The sequence below is a fragment of the Salmo salar genome, chromosome 05, assembly GCF_965601325.2.
Source record: "Salmo salar chromosome 05, fSalSal1, whole genome shotgun sequence".
Lineage (NCBI taxonomy): Eukaryota > Metazoa > Chordata > Actinopteri > Salmoniformes > Salmonidae > Salmo > Salmo salar.
The window spans coordinates 76,229,815-76,251,505 of record NC_138295.1 but is presented as its reverse complement, the minus strand read 5'-3'; the positions used below and the strand labels follow the sequence as shown (position 1 = coordinate 76,251,505).

General features: G+C 44.1%; 1 protein-coding gene across 1 annotated transcript; it reads left to right on the top strand.

Moving 5' to 3' along the window:
* The first annotated feature begins 184 nt into the window (after window positions 1-184).
* On the top strand, window positions 185-21,335 carry LOC106605881 (protein ENTREP3). The gene is made up of 14 exons (XM_082975583.1): window positions 185-1,633; window positions 2,277-2,333; window positions 3,455-3,562; window positions 3,813-3,929; window positions 6,907-7,014; window positions 7,256-7,416; window positions 15,756-15,855; window positions 16,176-16,248; window positions 16,939-17,248; window positions 17,344-17,684; window positions 18,241-18,309; window positions 18,402-18,583; window positions 18,723-18,869; window positions 18,972-21,335. Exons 1-14 carry the CDS (start codon window positions 1,403-1,405, stop codon window positions 19,221-19,223), a joined length of 2,256 nt encoding a protein of 751 aa, XP_082831709.1. The 5' UTR covers window positions 185-1,402; the 3' UTR covers window positions 19,224-21,335.
* The last annotated feature ends 356 nt before the right edge of the window (window positions 21,336-21,691 follow it).

Sequence of the window (21,691 nt, the reverse complement as noted above, 5' to 3'; positions counted from 1 at the left end):
AGTGAACTACAACTGCCTGTAGTCCTGGGACTACAAACTTCCTGGAGGCCGCACAGTGCAGTGAAATCCTATCTGATTGGCTGGCTGCAGTAAGCCTTGAAAGTGAGTGCCCCTCCCGCGCAGCATCAGCACCAGGACACGCGGGCTTTGCCGCATCTTCCTCGCGCGTTTTGCGTGCCTTTTCGTCATATGACGACGTGTCGGTTTACAAACACTAGGCATTCCTTTCTTTTGCCACTATGGTGAAGGAGAGAGGATGGAGGGGTGGGGTGATGGTGAACGGGAAAGAGAAGAATGATCATCAGCAAGGCTCTTTGACTTGGGAAACGGATGTGTGTGAAACTGGAACCGATCTCTTGAGGTGTGTGTGTGACGTATAATTCGGTGCAGTGAGGTAGATGTCCGGGATATACACGAGCAGAACGGGAGGCCCGCGTGACTGCTGCAGGGAAGAGAGAATAGGACAGAGGGGGGTGAGTTTGTGGTCCACCGCAAAACTCCCACGGAGGAAAAAGATGGAAAGAGGAGGAATAGTAAATGAAAACAGCACAAACGTGCCGACGGCTGAAGGAGGATGGACTTCCTATCATTTATTTACGTTTACTTTCGACGCATTTAAGTAATTTCTTAACCTGAACGGTTTGCCGACCGGACCAATTAAGATCTGATCAAGAGCTATCTCGCTCATCCTTCGGACCGGACCTTCGTGAGGACAGGATAACTCGGGCCTTTTTTCGATGCTTGTTCCTCGTCACCTTGACAAGATCCAGACCCACTCACCGCCCTACACAATACATGTGGTTTCTCATTACCGTAGAAACAACGGGATATCTGGTGCTTATTAACGGGTGATGCTACAGGACTGCGGCCTCGGGGCTCCGCCCAGCGCAATGCTATGGGCCTTAGGAGGTAGAGATATGGAGAGAGAGGAACGGAGGAACGGAGCTGTGTGTCGTAAGGGCATTCAGGTTCTCAAGGATTAGCCCTAGGTATTTTTCTTATTTTTTTCCTCACGTGAACATGTTGAAGTCTGTCTGGGGTGCAGTTTTAATAGGACATATACACTCTGCTAAGAAGCTATTGCTGTTTTCATATGCTAATAGCCCAGTCTTCTGAGTTGAGAGTTTTTGGAAACTGCACTGAGGCGCGTCAGGATCGAACCTTGCGGATTGCACAACGCGCTTTGTCATCTGCCAATTGACTACGCCGGGTCAAAGTGAAAAGGGGGGGAATTTTTTTCAAAGCAACAAACTCTCCATCTCTCTTTCACACATACACACACACACACACACACACACACACACACACACACACACACACACACACACACACACACACACACACACACCAAATATAGGCCTACACACGCACACAGACTCACCACTTTCCACGCCCACCAGCCATGCCATCCCGGTCAGACTCCAGCAGTGCAGTGTCAGCCTCTGGCTCTAGGGGCTGGTCAGATAGCTGCCGGGGCATGTCTGGCCGTCAGGGTGGGGCCAAACTGCTGCTCTACCTGGGGCTGTGCCACTTGGGCCTGGGGGCCATGGTCCTGGCCTTCTCCTTCACCAGCATGGCCTTCACATCCTCAGCCCGCGTACGACAGTCCTGCCCCTTCTGGGCCGGCTTCTTTGTGAGTATCCTGTGGGAACATCTCTAAATGGGCTGAATCACTACCTTTCCTTCATCTGCACTGATAAGGAGGGACGATCCTGGAAACCTAAATATCATGTTTAGCAGGATAATCATAAGTCCATTATGCAATGGAGGAACATGATCTGAATGCAAAAAAATGGATTTATGTTTTACAGATGTGGGGCCTTCATTTGATCACTATTTCATGCAAAGCATGAAATGCAAACTTGTAGTGTATTTGAGTTTTTTCCACTTTGAAATTTCTGGCTTGATTTGCCCTAACTGAAAATGTATCAACCCCTCCAAAAATATCCGCAAATTATAATTCACATAATAATTCACATTTCCTTTTGCGGCAGGATTATTGTCCAAACTGCACCAAACTGGCTCAAATGAAGATCCTACATCTGTATGTGAAACTCGCCCCTGAAAAGACAGAAGGCTGTTTTATAGGTGAAAGCAGTATGGAGAATGTCTCTGTCAGATGGAGATGGAGTGCAGATGGAGGAAAGGATACATGGAGAAGAAACCTCTTCAGAATATTGAAATGATCCCATATTTCCTGGCTGTGGTTGATTGTTTTCTAGATATGATAATTGATGAATGGATTTTCCTTACTGTAATGTGTGTGTTGTTCTTAGGTTGTGGCATCAGGGTTAGTTGGACTTATCTCATGGAGAAGACCACTCACTCTTGTGGTGAGTAGTACACAAGTGTCTATTTATATGTCTATGGTGTGTGTGTGGTGTGTGTGTGTGTGTGTGTGTGTGTGTGTGTGTGTGTGTGTGTGTGTGTGTGTGTGTGTGTGTGTGTGTCCGTGCGTGTGTTTGTGTGTGTGTTTGTGCGTGTGTTTGTGTGTGTGTGTGTGTGTGTTTGTGCGTGTGTTTGTGTGTTTGTGCGTGTGTTTGTGTGTGTGTGTTTGTGTGTATGTATGTTTGTGTGTGTTTGTGTGTATGTATGTATGTTTGTGTGTGTGTGTCTTTGTGTATGTATGTTTGTGTGTGTGTGTTTGTGTGTATGTTTGTGTGTATGTATGTTTGTGCGTGTGTGTTTGTGTGTATGTATGTTTGTGTGTGTGTGTTTGTGTGTATGTATGTTTGTGTGTGTTTGTGTGTATGTATGTTTGTGTGTGTGTGTTTGTGTGTATGTATGTTTGTGTGTGTTTGTGTGTATGTATGTTTGTGTGTGTGTGTTTCTGTGTATGTATGTTTGTGTGTGTGTGTTTGTGTGTATGTATGTTTGTGCGTGTGTGTTTGTGTGTATGTATGTTTGTGTGTGTTTGTGTGTATGTATGTATGTTTGTGTGTGTGTGTCTTTGTGTATGTATGTTTGTGTGTGTGTGTTTGTGTGTATGTTTGTGTGTATGTATGTTTGTGCGTGTGTGTTTGTGTGTATGTATGTTTGTGTGTGTGTGTTTGTGTGTATGTATGTTTGTGTGTGTTTGTGTGTATGTATGTTTGTGTGTGTGTGTTTCTGTGTATGTATGTTTGTGTGTGTGTGTTTGTGTGTATGTATGTTTGTGCGTGTGTGTTTGTGTGTATGTATGTTTGTGTGTGTGTGTTTGTGTGTATGTATGTTTGTGTGTGTGTGTTTGGGTGTATGTATGTTTGTGTGTGTGTGTTTGTGCGTGTGTATGTAACGGACCAACCTGCTACCTGATTGGAACACAGGTCATCTGCACACCGAGCCCACCGAGCTACAGCCTATAGGCAGCTAGAACAAGTATTTAGGTCACAGCCAAGGTTACTCATCCCATGTGTAGTTCTCTGACCCCCTACGAGTCCTCCCCATGTCTCCCTCCCCATGTCTCCCTCTCCAGGTCTCCCTCTTCATGCTGCTGTCTGCTGTGTGTGTCATCCTTAGTCTGGCTGGATCCATGCTCTCCTGTCAGAACGCACAGATGGTCAAGTCTCTCCTCACCTGCCAGGTATGTAGGGAAAGGGGAAATGGGTTGTACAACTGAATGCATTCAACCAAAATGTGTCTTCCTCATTTAACCCAACCCCTCTGAATCAGAGAGGTGCACACAGCCCTGTGGAGAGTATGTGTGTTAATCCTCTGTGTGTGTGCTTTGCAGGTGGAGAATGGGTTGTGTGTGTGTTAATCCTCTGTGTGTGTGCTTTGCAGGTGGAGAATGGGTTGTGTGTGTGTTAATCCTCTGTGTGTGTGCTTTGCAGGTGGAGAATGGGTTGTGTGTGTGTTGCGCTCCAACACACTCCTGCTCTATAAACGAGGAGGAGACCCTGGTCCTCTACCTAAACGCAGACTGCCACTCTGTCAGACATCAGCTCAAGGTGTGTGTCTGTTTTATGACAGCTCAGTGTGTGTGTGTGTTTTATGACAGCTCAGTGTGTGTGTGTTTAATGACAGCTCAGTGTGTGTGTGTGTGTTTTATGACAGCTCAGTGTGTGTGTTTAATGACAGCTCAGTGTGTGTGTGTTTAATGACAGCTCAGTGTGTGTGTTTAATGACAGCTTAGTGTGTGTGTTTAATGACAGCTCAGTGTGTGTGTGTTTAATGACAGCTCAGTGTGTGTGTGTTTAATGACAGCTCAGTGTGTGTGTTTAATGACAGCTCAGTGTGTGTGTGTGTGTGTGTGTGTTTTATGACAGCTCAGTGTGTGTGTTTTATGACAGCTCAGTGTGTGTGTTTAATAACAGCTCAGTGTGTGTGTTTAATGACAGCTCACTGTGTGTGTGTTTAATGACAGCTTAGTGTGTGTGTTTAATGACAGCTCAGTGTGTGTGTGTTTTATGACAGCTCAGTGTGTGTTTAATGACAGCTCAGTGTGTGTGTGTTTAATGACAGCTCAGTGTGTGTGTTTAATGACAGCTCAGTGTGTGTGTGTTTAATGACAGCTCAGTGTGTGTGTGTGTTTAATGACAGCTCAGTGTGTGTGTGTGTTTAATGACAGCTCAGTGTGTGTGTTTAATGACAGCTCAGTGTGTGTGTGTTTAATGACAGCTCAGTGTGTGTGTGTTTTATGACAGCTCAGTGTGTGTTTAATGACAGCTCAGTGTGTGTGTGTTTAATGACAGCTCAGTGTGTGTGTTTAATGACAGCTCAGTGTGTGTGTTTAATGACAGCTCAGTGTGTGTGTTTAATGACAGATCAGTGTGTGTGTGTTTAATGACAGCTTAGTGTGTGTGTTTAATGACAGCTCAGTGTGTGTGTTTAATGACAGCTCAGTGTGTGTGTGTTTAATGACAGCTCAGTGTGTGTGTGTTTAATGACAGCTCAGTGTGTGTGTGTTTAATGACAGCTCAGTGTGTGTGTGTGTGTTTAATGACAGCTCAGTGTGTGTGTGTTTAATGACAGCTCAGTGTGTGTGTGTGTTTAATGACAGCTCAGTGTGTGTGTGTGTTTAATGACAGCTCAGTGTGTGTGTGTTTAATGACAGCTCAGTGTGTGTGTGTTTAATGACAGCTCAGTGTGTGTGTGTTTAATGACAGCTCAGTGTGTGTGTGTGTTTAATGACAGCTCAGTGTGTGTGTGTTTAATGACAGCTCAGTGTGTGTGTGTTTAATGACAGCTCAGTGTGTGTGGCGTCTATATTCTCTGAGAGTATGTGGGCTACGTTTTCTGATGTCGACAATAATTGATGCAGATGATGTAAGCAGAGCATAATATACTAGCCAAGGCACATGATGCACGCTGCAGTATGTATAAATTATTACAAACAGTAACCAAACTGCTCCTAACTGCCCTGGCCTCCTGACTGTGTGTTACGTGCTGATCTCCTCTCCTCTGTTCCAGGACCTGTTGTTCAGTGTTTGTGGTCTGAGTGTCCTCTTCTCTGTTCCAGGACCTGTTGTTCAGTGCTTGTGGTCTGAGTGTCCTCTTCTCTGTTCCAGGACCTGTTGTTCAGTGTTTGTGGTCTGAGTGTCCTCTTCTCTGTTCCAGGACCTGTTGTTCAGTGCTTGTGGTCTGAGTGTCCTCTTCTCTGTTCCAGGACCTGTTGTTCAGTGCTTGTGGTCTGTCCTCTTCTCTGTTCCAGGACCTGTTGTTCAGTGTTTGTGGTCTGAGTGTCCTCTCCTCTGTTCCAGGACCTGTTGTTCAATGCTTGTGGTCTGAGTATTCTCTCCTCTGTTCCAGGACCTGTTGTTCAGTGTTTGTGGTCTGACTGTCCTCTTATCTGTTCCAGGACCTGTTGTTCAGTGCTTGTGGTCTGAGTGTCCTCTTCTCTGTTCCAGGACCTGTTGTTCAGTGCTTGTGGTCTGAGTGTCCTCTTCTCTGTTCCAGGACCTGTTGTTCAGTGCTTGTGGTCTGAGTGTCCTCTTCTCTGTTCCAGGACCTGTTGTTCAGTGCTTGTGGTCTGAGTGTCCTCTTCTCTGTTCCAGGACCTGTTGTTCAGTGCTTGTGGTCTGAGTGTCCTCTTCTCTGTTCCAGGACCTGTTGTTCAGTGCTTGTGGTCTGAGTGTCCTCTTCTCTGTTCCAGGACCTGTTGTTCAGTGTTTGTGGTCTGAGTGTCCTCTTCTCTGTTCCAGGACCTGTTGTTCAGTGTTTGTGGTCTGAGTGTCCTCTCCTCTGTTCCAGGACCTGTTGTTCAGTGCTTGTGGTCTGAGTGTCCTCTTCTCTGTTCCAGGACCTGTTGTTCAGTGCTTGTGGTCTGAGTGTCCTCTTCTCTGTTCCAGGACCTGTTGTTCAGTGCTTGTGGTCTGAGTGTCCTCTTCTCTGTTCCAGGACCTGTTGTTCAGTGTTTGTGGTCTGAGTGTCCTCTTCTCTGTTCCAGGACCTGTTGTTCAGTGCTTGTGGTCTGAGTGTCCTCTCCTCTGTTCCAGGACCTGTTGTTCAGTGCTTGTGGTCTGAGTGTCCTCTTCTCTGTTCCAGGACCTGTTGTTCAGTGCTTGTGGTCTGAGTGTCCTCTTCTCTGTTCCAGGACCTGTTGTTCAGTGCTTGTGGTCTGAGTGTCCTCTTCTCTGTTCCAGGACCTGTTGTTCAGTGCTTGTGGTCTGAGTGTCCTCTCCTCTGTTCCAGGACCTGTTGTTCAGTGCTTGTGGTCTGAGTGTCCTCTTCTCTGTTCCAGGACCTGTTGTTCAGTGTTTGTGGTCTGAGTGTCCTCTTCTCTGTTCCAGGACCTGTTGTTCAGTGCTTGTGGTCTGAGTGTCCTCTTCTCTGTTCCAGGACCTGTTGTTCAGTGCTTGTGGTCTGAGTGTCCTCTTCTCTGTTCCAGGACCTGTTGTTCAGTGCTTGTGGTCTGAGTGTCCTCTTCTCTGTTCCAGGACCTGTTGTTCAGTGCTTGTGGTCTGAGTATTCTCTCCTCTGTTCCAGGACCTGTTGTTCAGTGCTTGTGGTCTGAGTATTCTCTCTACCATCATCTGTACTCTCTCTACTGTCACCTGTAGTATACACATCTTCTCCCTGGACCTAGTGCACCTGGTGAGTCTACACACACACACACACACACACACACACACACACACACACACACACACACACACACACACACACACACACACACACACACACACACACACACACACACACACACACACACACACACACACACACACACACACACACACAGACACACAACAGACACACAGACAGACAGACAATATTTTCTTTATCCATCCCTTATGATTCCTCCCCTCCTCTATCTCCGTTTGTTTCTCTCTAGCTTGCCCCGCACCGCTCTCGCTCCGTCAACCCAGAATGCACCACTCCTCAGGATGCCTTCCTGACCAACATCATGGACTTTGAGGAGTTTGTCCCGCCCATCCCTCCGCCCCCCTACTACCCCCCTGAATACACCTGCAGCTCTGAGACAGACGCACAGAGGTAATGACACACACACAGGTAGCCTGAAGGTTAGAGCGTTGGGGTTGCTGGTTCGGATACCGGACCTGACAAGGTGATAAATATGTTACTGTGCCCTTGAGCATTGCACTTAACCCTAATTGCTCCAGGGGCGCTGGACAATGGTGACCCTGGCTGTGACCCCACTCCTTGCGGGTGTCTCAGGGGGAGTTGGGATATGCAAGAAACACATTTGTTACAGCCACTTTTTCAAAACTCTTCACACAGTCTCCATTACCAACATGCATCTTGGCCAAACAGTTAATCTCACCTCCAAAACTCACTCAAACCACCAAAACACTTCATACATGTCTCAAAATAAGCTTGTTTGACCAAAACACTGGCAACAGTTCTCACTCAGAAAGCATACAGTCACTCATAACACACTGACCTAAAAAACACTAACGGGGAGAATTACATAAATTATTAACTTTTATTTGAAGTTTGAATGATTTTTCACATAAATCAGTATTTCATTATAGAATAAGAATATCACCTTTTCACTTTATTGACTGTACTAAAGTATATGGAACAAGAATGAATCAGAAATGCAGCAATTTGCTTCAATAACCTTCATTTTTACTATGTCTTTGCATATAGTAATTTACTTGTGAACAATAAAAAGTTGAAACAAAAAACAAATTCCAGAAATTCCAGGACTGCAATAATAATTACAAAAACACATTAACAACAAGTATAGTATAATCACTCATACTGTACAGTACTGTGAGGGTTCTAGTTCTCATCAACATGTATAGTATAATCACTCATACTGTACAGTACTGTGAGGGTTCTAGTTCTCATCAACATGTATAGTATAATCACTCATACTGTACAGTACTGTGAGGGTTCTAGTTCTCATCAACATGTATAGTATAATCACTCATACTGTACAGTACTGTGGGGGTTCTAGTTCTCATCAACATGTATAGTATAATCACTCATACTGTACAGTACTGTGAGGGTTCTAGTTCTCATAAACATGTATAGTATAATCACTCATACTGTACAGTACTGTGAGGGTTCTAGTTCTCATCAACATGTCTAGTATAATCACTCATACTGTACAGTACTGTGAGGGTTCTAGTTCTCATCAACATGTATAGTATAATCACTCATACTGTACAGTACTGTGAGGGTTCTAGTCCTCATCAACATGTATAGTATAACACTCATACTGTATAGTACTGTGTGGGTTCTAGTTCTCATCAACATGTATAGTATAATCACTCATACTGTACAGTACTGTGAGGGTTCTAGTTCTCATCAACATGTATAGTATAATCACTCATACTGTACAGTACTGTGAGGGTTCTAGTTCTCATCAACATGTATAGTATAATCACTCATACTGTACAGTACTGTGAGGGTTCTAGTTCTCATCAACATGTATAGTATAATCACTCATACTGTACAGTACTGTGAGGGTTCTAGTTCTCATCAACATGTATAGTATAACACTCATACTGTACAGTACTGTGAGGGTTCTAGTTCTCATCAACATGTGTAGTATAATCACTCATACTGTACAGTACTGTGAGGGTTCTAGTTCTCATCAACATGTATAGTATAACACTCATACTGTACAGTACTGTGAGGGTTCTAGTTCTCATCAACATGTATAGTATAATCACTCATACTGTACAGTACTGTGAGGGTTCTAGTTCTCATCAACATGTATAGTATAATCACTCATACTGTACAGTACTGTGAGGGTTCTAGTTCTCATCAACATGTATAGTATAATCACTCATACTGTACAGTACTGTGAGGGTTCTAGTTCTCATCAACATGTGTAGTATAATCACTCATACTGTACAGTACTGTGAGGGTTCTAGTTCTCATCAACATGTATAATCACTCATACTGTACAGTACTGTGAGGGTTCTAGTTCTCATCAACATGTATAGTATAATCACTCATACTGTACAGTACTGTGAGGGTTCTAGTTCTCATCAACATGTATAGTATAATCACTCATACTGTACAGTACTGTGAGGGTTCTAGTTCTCATCAACATGTATAGTATAACACTCATACTGTACAGTACTGTGAGGGTTCTAGTTCTCATCAACATGTATAGTATAATCACTCATACTGTACAGTACTGTGAGGGTTCTAGTTCTCATCAACATGTATAATCACTCATACTGTACAGTACTGTGAGGGTTCTAGTTCTCATCAACATGTATAATCACTCATACTGTACAGTACTGTGAGGGTTCTAGTTCTCATCAACATGTATAGTATAATCACTCATACTGTACAGTACTGTGAGGGTTCTAGTTCTCATCAACATGTATAGTATAATCACTCATACTGTACAGTACTGTGAGGGTTCTAGTTCTCATCAACATGTATAGTATAATCACTCATACTGTACAGTACTGTGAGGGTTCTAGTTCTCATCAACATGTATAGTATAATCACTCATACTGTACAGTACTGTGAGGGTTCTAGTTCTCATCAACATGTATAGTATAATCACTCATACTGTACAGTACTGTGAGGGTTCTAGTTCTCATCAACATGTATAGTATAACACTCATACTGTACAGTACTGTGAGGGTTCTAGTTCTCATCAACATGTGTAGTATAATCACTCATACTGTACAGTACTGTGAGGGTTCTAGTTCTCATCAACATGTATAGTATAACACTCATACTGTACAGTACTGTGAGGGTTCTAGTTCTCATCAACATGTATAGTATAATCACTCATACTGTACAGTACTGTGAGGGTTCTAGTTCTCATCAACATGTATAGTATAATCACTCATACTGTACAGTACTGTGAGGGTTCTAGTTCTCATCAACATGTATAGTATAATCACTCATACTGTACAGTACTGTGAGGGTTCTAGTTCTCATCAACATGTGTAGTATAATCACTCATACTGTACATTACTGTGAGGGTTCTAGTTCTCATCAACATGTATAATCACTCATACTGTACAGTACTGTGAGGGTTCTAGTTCTCATCAACATGTATAATCACTCATACTGTACAGTACTGTGAGGGTTCTAGTTCTCATCAACATGTATAATCACTCATACTGTACAGTACTGTGAGGGTTCTAGTTCTCATCAACATGTATAGTATAATCACTCATACTGTACAGTACTGTGAGGGTTCTAGTTCTCATCAACATGTGTAGTATAATCACTCATACTGTACAGTACTGTGAGGGTTCTAGTTCTCATCAACATGTATAGTATAACACTCATACTGTACAGTACTGTGAGGGTTCTAGTTCTCATCAACATGTATAGTATAATCACTCATACTGTACAGTACTGTGAGGGTTCTAGTTCTCATCAACATGTATAATCACTCATACTGTACAGTACTGTGAGGGTTCTAGTTCTCATCAACATGTATAATCACTCATACTGTACAGTACTGTGAGGGTTCTAGTTCTCATCAACATGTATAGTATAATCACTCATACTGTACAGTACTGTGAGGGTTCTAGTTCTCATCAACATGTATAATCACTCATACTGTACAGTACTGTGAGGGTTCTAGTTCTCATCAACATGTATAGTATAATCACTCATACTGTACAGTACTGTGAGGGTTCTAGTCCTCATCAACATGTATAGTATAACACTCATACTGTATAGTACTGTGTGGGTTCTAGTTCTCATCAACATGTATAGTATAATCACTCATACTGTACAGTACTGTGAGGGTTCTAGTTCTCATCAACATGTATAGTATAATCACTCATACTGTACAGTACTGTGAGGGTTCTAGTTCTCATCAACATGTATAGTATAATCACTCATACTGTACAGTACTGTGAGGGTTCTAGTTCTCATCAACATGTATAGTATAATCACTCATACTGTACAGTACTGTGAGGGTTCTAGTTCTCATCAACATGTATAGTATAACACTCATACTGTACAGTACTGTGAGGGTTCTAGTTCTCATCAACATGTGTAGTATAATCACTCATACTGTACAGTACTGTGAGGGTTCTAGTTCTCATCAACATGTATAGTATAACACTCATACTGTACAGTACTGTGAGGGTTCTAGTTCTCATCAACATGTATAGTATAATCACTCATACTGTACAGTACTGTGAGGGTTCTAGTTCTCATCAACATGTATAGTATAATCACTCATACTGTACAGTACTGTGAGGGTTCTAGTTCTCATCAACATGTGTAGTATAATCACTCATACTGTACAGTACTGTGAGGGTTCTAGTTCTCATCAACATGTATAATCACTCATACTGTACAGTACTGTGAGGGTTCTAGTTCTCATCAACATGTATAGTATAATCACTCATACTGTACAGTACTGTGAGGGTTCTAGTTCTCATCAACATGTATAGTATAATCACTCATACTGTACAGTACTGTGAGGGTTCTAGTTCTCATCAACATGTATAGTATAACACTCATACTGTACAGTACTGTGAGGGTTCTAGTTCTCATCAACATGTATAATCACTCATACTGTACAGTACTGTGAGGGTTCTAGTTCTCATCAACATGTATAATCACTCATACTGTACAGTACTGTGAGGGTTCTAGTTCTCATCAACATGTATAGTATAATCACTCATACTGTACAGTACTGTGAGGGTTCTAGTTCTCATCAACATGTATAGTATAATCACTCATACTGTACAGTACTGTGAGGGTTCTAGTTCTCATCAACATGTATAGTATAATCACTCATACTGTACAGTACTGTGAGGGTTCTAGTTCTCATCAACATGTATAGTATAATCACTCATACTGTACAGTACTGTGAAGGTTCTAGCTCTCATCAACATGTATAGTATAATCACTCATACTGTACAGTACTGTGAGGGTTCTAGTTCTCATCAACATGTATAGTATAATCACTCATACTGTACAGTACTGTGAGGGTTCTAGTTCTCATCAACATGTATAGTATACTCACTCATACTGTACAGTACTGTGAGGGTTCTAGTTCTCATCAACATGTATAGTATAATCACTCATACTGTACAGTACTGTGAGGGTTCTAGTTCTCATCAACATATAATCACTCATACTGTACAGTACTGTGAGGGTTCTAGCTCTCATCAACATGTATAGTATAATCACTCATACTGTACAGTACTGTGAGGGTTCTAGCTCTCATCAACATCTATAGTATAATCACTCATACTGTACAGTACTGTGAGGGTTCTAGTTCTCATCAACATGTATAGTATAATCACTCATACTGTACAGTACTGTGAGGGTTCTAGCTCTCATCAACATGTATAGTATAATCACTCATACTGTACAGTACTGTGAAGGTTCTAGCTCTCATCAACATGTATAGTATAATCACTCATACTGTACAGTACTGTGAGGGTTCTAGTTCTCATCAACATGTATAGTATAATCACTCATACTGTACAGTACTGTGAGGGTTCTAGTTCTCATCAACATATCTAGTATAATCATTCATACTGTACGGTACTGTGAGGGTTCTAGTTCTCATCAACATGTATAGTATAACACTCATACTGTACGGTACTGTGAGGGTTCTAGTTCTCATCAACATGTATAGTATAATCACTCATACTGTACAGTACTGTGAGGGTTCTAGTTCTCATCAATATGTATAGTATAATCACTCATACTGTACAGTACTGTGAGGGTTCTAGTTCTCATCAACATGTATAGTATAATCACTCATACTGTACAGTACTGTGAGGGTTCTAGTTCTCATCAACATGTCTAGTATAATCATTCATACTGTACGGTACTGTGAGGGTTCTAGTTCTCATCAACATGTATAGTATAACACTCATACTGTACGGTACTGTGAGGGTTCTAGTTCTCATCAACATGTATAGTATAATCACTCATACTGTACAGTACTGTGAGGGTTCTAGTTCTCATCAACATGTATAGTATAATCACTCATACTCTCCCTCCTATGGGAGGCAACCTTTGGATCCTACTGAAAAACACAAAACAATCAATATACACTGCTCAAAAAAATAAAGGGAACACTTAAACAACACATCCTAGATCTGAATGAAAGAAATAATCTTATTAAATACTTTTTTCTTTACATAGTTGAATGTGCTGACAACAAAATCACACAAAAATAATCAATGGAAATCCAATTTATCAACTCATGGTCTGGATTTGGAGTCACACTCAAAATTAAAGTGGAAAACCACACTACAGGCTGATCCAACTTTGATGTAATGTCCTTAAAACAAGTCAAAATAAGGCTCAGTGAGTGTGTGTGTGGCCTCCATGTGCCTGTATGACCTCCCTACAACGCCTGGGCATGCTCCTGATGAGGTGACGGATGGTCTCCTGAGGGATCTCCTCCCAGACCTGGACTAAAGCATCCGCCAACTCCTGGACAGTCTGTGGTGCAACGTGGCGTTGGTGGATGGAGCGAGACATGATGTCCCAGATGTGCTCAATTGGATTCAGGTCTGGGGAACGGGCGGGCCAGTCCATAGCATCAATGCCTTCCTCTTGCAGGAACTGCTGACACACTCCAGCCACATGAGGTCTAGCATTGTCTTGCATTAGGAGGAACCCAGGGCCAACCGCACCAGCATATGGTCTCACAAGGGGTCTGAGGATCTCATCTCGGTACCTAATGGCAGTCAGGCTACCTCTGGCGAGCACATGGAGGGCTGTGCGGCCCCCCAAAGAAATGCCACCCCACACCATGACTGACCCACTGCCAAACCGGTCATGCTGGAGGATGTTGCAGGCAGCAGAACGTTCTCCACGGCGTCTCCAGACTCTGTCACGTCTGTCACGTGCTCAGTGTGAACCTGCTTTCATCTGTGAAGAGCACAGGGCGCCAGTGGCGAATTTGCCAATCTTGGTGTTCTCTGGCAAATGCCAAACGTCCTGCACGGTGTTGGGCAGTAAGCACAACCCCCACCTGTGGACGTCAGGCCCTCATACCACCCTCATGGAGTCTGTTTCTGACCATTTGAGCAGACACATGCACATTTGTGGCCTGCTGGAGGTCATTTTGCAGGGCTCTGGCAGTGCTCCTGCTGCTCCTCCTTGCACAAAGGCAGAGGTAGCGGTCCTGCTGCTGGGTTGTTGCCCTCCTATGGCCTCCTCCACATCTCCTGATGTACTGGCCTGTCTCCTGGTAGAGCCTCCATGCTCTGGACACTACGCTGACAGACACAGCAAACCTTCTTGCCACAGCTCGCATTGATGTGCCATCCTGGATGAGCTGCACTACCTGAGCCACTTGTGTGGGTTGTAGACTCCGTCTCATGCTACCACTAGAGTGAAAGCACCGCCAGCATTCAAAAGTGACCAAAACATCAGCCAGGAAGCATAGGAACTGAGAAGTGGTCTTTGGTCTCCACCTGCAGAACCACTCCTTTATTGGGGGTGTCTTGCTAATTGCCTATAATTTCCACCTGTTGTCTATTCCATTTGCACAACAGCATGTGAAATTTATTGTCAATCAGTGTTGCTTCCTAAGTGGACAGTTTGATTTCACAGAAGTGTGATTGACTTGGAGTTACATTGTGTTGTTTAAGTGTTCCCTTTATTTTTTTTAGCAATATATTTCAAAATGTCAGTACATGTAAAAATGTACTGTAATATGTAGTTCAAGAGAGACCATGGTTTACAACATGGTCAATAATTGTGGCCCTTATCTCATCAGAGACCACCGCTCTTGGTCTTCCTCTCCTTTGTCCTCCACACATTCTCCCTCTCCCTGCCACTCTTCTTTCCCCACCAACCTGTCTTCCTTGATCCATGTTTCCAAGCTAAATCATTCCTAAGCCGTCCTCTTTTGTCTGTTTGGTAGCGAGACCAAAAACAGGACACTTGGGTAGGCTTTCAGCTGACATTGCAATCAGCTGTGTTTGGAATTATTAAATATTCTGCTGGTGCGGTTGGCCCTATGTTTCAATCAGGTTACTGCAGAAATGCGCGATATTTGCCATCATTCTGTTTTGAATGTGTTTTTTTCACAGTTTTGGAAACAGTGTGTCAGCATTTGAAAACGTGCTGCAAGTATATAGTTTTGCAGGTGTTGGAGTATGAATGAGAAAAGAGTTCATGGATTTTGGAGAATGTGGTCATTGGATGCATTTTGTGTGAAAGCAATGAAAAATGATTCACAGTTTGGTCCAAATACATTTCTGTGTCGCTGACTGTGTGAAGAGTTTTCACAATGTGACTTCAGTTTTGACCAATGCATGTTAGCAATTGGGAAACAAACTGTAAACACAAATATATATATTGTTATTACACACACGCTAGCATTTGTAAATAGCCAATAAAATCAGTCCTCATTGTTTGTCTGTGTATCTATATGTCCTCAGTATCACCTATAACGGGTCGATGGAGAGTCCAGTGCCTCTGTACCCCACTGACTGTCCCCCTCCTTACGAATTAGTGATGGGACAGAGAGCAGCTAGCCAGGTCAGTGGGGGAATCTGGACATGTTTCCTGGTGTGTGTGTGTGTGTGTGTGTGTGTGTGTGTGTGTGTGTGTGTGTGTGTGTGTGTGTGTGTGTGTGTGTGTGTGTGTGTGTGTGTGTGTGTGTGTGTGTGTGTGTGTGTGTGTGTGTGTGTGTGTGTGTGTGTGTGTGTGTGTGTGTGTGTGTGTGTGAAAGAGAGAGAGAGAGAGAGAACGTGCTAAGCAGGAATACAGGACAGTTGCCTCTGTGTGTTTGTATGTGTGTACGTGTGCATGCGGGTGTGTGTGTCTATTAAACACATGTCCTGTGTGGTTGTCTTTAGGCCACGGTGTTTGACAGCCATGGGAACGAGCTGTCAGGAGAGAGGGCCACATCCACTGCCTTCAGCGGAGAGGGTGAGAGTCACATGCTACATTCTGTTCACTTCAGCTCTATTATTCATGTTTTTACCAGTCTGTATTGAATGAAGAGTTTCCATGAAGGGCCCATTGACTCTGGTTCTTTACCTACAGTTCAAGTCAGAAGTTTACATACACCTTAGCCAAATACATTTAAACTCAGTTTTTCACAGTTCCTGACATTTAATCCTAGTAAAAAAAAATTCTGGCTGATTTCTTTTGATTTTCCCATGATTTCACTCAAGGAGGCACTGAATTTGAAGGTTGGCCTTGAAATACATCCACAGGTAAACCTCCAATTGACTCAAATTATGTCAATTAGCCTATCAGAAGCTTCTAAAGCCATGACATAATTTTCTGGAATTTTCCAAGTTGTTTAAAGGCACAGTCAACTTAGTGTATGGAAACTTCTGACCCACTGGAATTGTGATACAGTGAATTATAAGTGAAATAACCTGTCTGTAAACAATTGTTGGAAAAATTACTTCCACACAGTAGATGTCCTAACCGACTTGTCAAAACTATAGTTTGTTAACAAGAAATTTGTGGAGAGGTTGAAAAACGAGTTTTAATGACTCCAACCTAAGTGTATGTAAACTTCCGACTTCAACTGTAAACAGGCAACACTGCCAATTCATAAATTGAGCCTAATATAAACAAGTAAATGAACCGTCTCCCTCCATCCAGTCTCCATGGACAGTGGTTCTCTGTTGATGTCGGAGATCATTGACATCCCAGATGACTCCTCACCTTCAGAGGACTCCTGCCTCGTGGGGTTGGGGGTGAGTGCTAGGGGGGAGAGAGGGAGCACCGGGGGAGTGGAGGGGGGAGACGGGGGAGAAGGAGGGGAGTATGTGAGCTTCCGTGGCCCCCCTCCCCAAGCCCCGGAGAGTCCCCTGGTAGAGAGTCCCCTGGTGGGCCCCAGGGCCAGGCGATGCTACAGAGGAGAGAGGTCCAACTCCTGCTCCTCATCTAGCACTGCTACAGATACATATAGGTAAATACAAGGACAATCACACACACAGTTCACAGCCACTTTCTTACAGCTCCTTCTCAAAAGAGAACAACCCTCCCCCTCCCCCCTCTTTGCAGGTCTCCAGTGTTGAGGCGACAGGCTATGTTGGCCAGTAGTTGTTCCCAGTTGGAGCTGCTAGGGGGCACCACCTCTCACCAGGGCTCCTCTATCCTAGAGAAACAAGTCGGGTCTTGCACCCCTTTACGACGCGGTTCCGCCTCTGCCTCTGCAGCTCCTGCCACTTCCTCATCTTTAGCTGTCAATCAGCAGGGTGGTCAGGGCAACGGGGTGCCCCTCCCCCTACAGCCGTTATACCTGCGTCGTCAGGGTGGAAGGAGCGAGAGGAGGGATAGTGACGGGCTTCTGACCCTAGTGAGGTCACACAGCGAGCCTGGCCTCAGCTCTTCTGCTGATACAGGTGGGTACACACACACACAACACACATGTACAGACATCCAGTGTTAGTGATTTACAACTCACACTATGAACACACTATATAACACACTATGATCACGCTATGAATACACTATGCAAGAAAGGCGAGGTGATAGTTTGCATTTCATATCTATATCATACCTCCCTCTCTCCCTCTCTCTCTCTCCCTCACTCTCTCCTCTTTCTCTCTCCCTCTCTCCTCTCTCCCTCCCTTTCTCTTCTCTCCCCTCCCTCTCTCTTTCCTCTGACCCCTCCCTCTCTCCTCTATCCCTTCCTTTCTCCTCCCTCCCTTTCTCCTCTCTCCCTTCCTCTCTCTCCCTCCTTCTCTTCTCCCTTTCTCAACTCTCCCTCCCTCTCTCATCTCTCCCACCCTCTCTCCCTTCTCCTAGCTCCTTCTCTCCTCTCTCCCTCCCACTCTCCTCTCTCCCTCCCTCTCTGCTCTCTCCCTCCCTTTCTCCTCTCTCCCTCCCACTCTCCTCTCTCCCTCCCTCTCTGCTCTCTCCCTCCCTTTCTGCTCTCTCCCTCCCTCTCTGCTCTAGTTGACTTCAGTGGTGGCTCAGTGGGCAGTAAAGGAGTGAGGGAGGGCTCTCAGACCTCTACAGACACAGGTGAGAAGTTAAAGGTTAGCGGTTAGAGAAGGCAGTATTGACCACCCTTGGGTTAGACACTACAGATTATAGTTTCTGTCTGTATTCCCCAGTTCCGTCCTCTGAGTCATGCCTGCTGCCCCGCTCCTCTCTGGTGCCCCCCTCAGCCCTCCTCCCCAGGAAGGGCAGTGTGAAGGCAGCCACCATGGGGCGCACTTTGCCCCTCTCCAAAGGCCCCGCCAACTCTCCCTTGCACCTGCCCAAAGAATGCAACCGCTCTCTTGGGGACCTCAAGGTGTGTAATGGCTGAAAAAGACTAATAACAGCAGCCATAAACTCTGCAAAGATACTTATATCTAGAAATGGACATATTGTATGTAGAAAGATTATGCCAGGTCCTCATTTCTCATCCTCTCTCCTTTTCTTCCTGTCAGGTGACGAGGGGGTTGGTGGCTCGCTTCCTGCAGCGCTCCAAACGGAACCTGGCGTCCGCCGCAGAGCATTCTGGGAACACCGGACAAGGTCAGAAAAGGAGAGGCGGGGTGGAGGGCAACGGGACAGGCCATCTCCCTTTAGAGCAGGTAACACACACTGACACATATACACACATACAGTAAATACACACACACACTCACACACACATACAGACACACACACTCACACTAGTGTCTGTCTGTCTCCAGGTGTTACGTAACTCCTGGGGGGCCAGCCAGGGATCCCACCCCCCACACCCTCATCACCGTGGTCACCACCACTCCCATAGCGACAGCCGCCACAACCGCCGTCATAGCAACCAAACCCCTGTGACGGAGGGGATCCACTTGCGCAGCTGCGGCGACTTAAGCTCCTCCTCCTCTGCATCGCTATGGCGATTACTGACAGCCAACCCCCCTCACGGGTCATCAGGGGCGCTGTACACAGAGTCAGCCCTGTGAGAGGGGGAGGAGGGAGGAAAGATGGGAGGGGAGGGGGAGGAAAAGGAGAGGAGGCAGAAAGTGTACCCACACAGAGGAGAGTGGAGGCATGGTATGGTCTAATGAAGAAGAGATACAAAGGGAGGAGGAGAGGTGGAGGATGAGTTAGACATGGGAGAGGAAGGATGAAGGAACAGGCTACTGACGTATCCTGATGGGCGGTGGAGGGAGTCAGCACTATGAGGAGGGAACGACTGGACCTTTGCTACAGCCTTGTTCCAATACTTTCAACATGCATCCTTCCTCTTTCCCTTCCTCCTTCCCCTTGGAGCCCTCCTCTGCACCTGCGCCTGGCCTTCCTTTCCTGAACTTTGACCTCTCAACTAACCTCCTATCTTCAACCTCCACCTAGCCATACTGAACACAACTCTATCTGTCCTCTCCAACTCTCTGGGATCTCTCTCTAACTTCAAGACTAGAGAGGATGGAGAGAAGGAGTAGGATAATGAAGTTTCCCCTAGACTCTGAGCTATGGTCAGTTTAGTGTTTCTCCTCCTAATGGTTAAGGTTAGGATCAGTGGAGCATAAGCTGATCCTAGATCTGTGTCTAAGGTAAACACTTTTCTGGAGCTGTGAACATCACTCTCACACGAACCGCATACACTCATTAAACTGCTCACTCTTTTTCAAAACTCAAATGTACGTTCATTAGTCCAGCTCTTCATCCGGAGCGAAACTCACTTTAAGTGTTCACGGAACTCACCTTTTTGTCTTCCACTCGTGAAATGGTTAACCTTCCTTTTCTCCTGATGACACTGTAAAATGTACAGAAAATATACACTCGTTTTGCCCACTGACAGTGAAAGTTTAATGGCCTGCTAGTGTCGCCGTATGTTTACAATCTTACATCGTTATTATTTTAGTCATTTTTTTTGTGGTTCATTTTCTTGAGGTAAAATCAACATGTAATCCTCAACACCCCTTACCTAGTCCATCTCCAAACTGCCTTCAGAAGAAAGGTGCCTCAAACTCAAAAAGTCACACACCATCTACCCCAAACTCAAAACTAACTCTATTACACCGGTCTAAGACATCATACTCCCAAACTCGGCGTTTCCTCTCTCTGAGATGACCTTGGACATAGCGATTTGATTTGTATGTTATGCTACAACCCCCCATAATGTACTCCAAATGAACAGGAGCCTTGGTCAAATACTACAACTTCCCTCCCTGTGTATCAAATCCTACAAAATAACTAACCTCCCCCTAAGAATGACTTTAGCTGCATGTTTTGGCAATGCTTCTTACTTTTCTCCCTTTCTCTCTCTCTTGCACCCAAAACCTAGTTGCTCTGAGCCTTTGGAAATGTGTTAATGTATAGTGAAGGGGATGGATCAATGTTGTGCTGTTGAACCCAGAGCCGTAGATATACTGAGATCTAACTAACTATCATCCACGAACTCTGTGATGTGTATGGCTCTGGCTGAACGGTTATGTATGATAAATTGCACCTCAGTATGATTCCAAAAGCACTAAAGAGATTCTTGCAATAAATGTACAGATACGTTTGTATAGATGTTGGGGATCAGATATTCAGGATGGTAGTTCCAGCAAGACTTAGTGGGAACTATGAGAATCTGCATATTATAGTCTGATACTGGAGGTTGGACGACACAAAGCGTGCAGTATTCTTAGAGGACATACTGTCTGCATTGGACTAGAAAGCTGGCTAACCTCAACCCAGTCGGACAAGAGTTATACACTCAATGGCGATATTGTGAAGACTGAAGTTTTGAATATACACACAATTATGTATGTAACTGATTTAAACACAACACACAGATACACATATGCGCACACACACACACACACACACACACACACACACACACACACACACACAACCACACACACACACTCAAACACACAGAAGCACTGAGCTGTGTTAAAAATGTTGCTATAATTTCTACCTCCTATTTTGCACATTGTATAATTGTATGGCTTGAAGTGATAGAGCCTAACTGAATAAACATATTATTCTCTTCAAATATGATATGTAAATGTTCTAATGCAAGAACTTTTAATGCAAGTCATGTATTTCAACATATTGAATAAATTATCCACAACATGAAAGTGTTCATGTGTGTAATGCGTTCAAAATGTGTAGCTAGTCTAAATGCGCTATTCCATTTTATTCTATTCTTATGCAAGCACAGATTTATTGTTGCATATTATATATTGTTTCATGTATTAGACTATTAGCCAAGAAACCTCTAACTCATGCTAAGCAATTGATTGGGTTAATGTACATATTTTGAGGGCAGTTCCTTTCACCACAAAACTCTCTGAACATCAGACATGTCCCCCCATCTAAACTCCTCCTCTTCCGGATTTCTATTGGTTAGTCAGCCCGAAAGCCCATCCTGGTTCGATGGCGTTATCGAATCAAAAGGCTCGATGTCATATGAAGCCTTGTGGTCCCACGGCCC

Bases quoted from the DNA above. Each gene is read 5' to 3' on its own strand.
- LOC106605881 (XM_082975583.1), top strand. From the start codon at position 1,403: ATGCCATCCCGGTCAGACTCCAGCAGTGCAGTGTCAGCCTCTGGCTCT. The intron at 7,417-15,755 runs GTAATGACACAC...ATATGTCCTCAG, and splicing joins TCTGAGACAGACGCACAGAG to TATCACCTATAACGGGTCGA. The intron at 16,249-16,938 runs GTGAGAGTCACA...CCCTCCATCCAG, and splicing joins CACTGCCTTCAGCGGAGAGG to TCTCCATGGACAGTGGTTCT.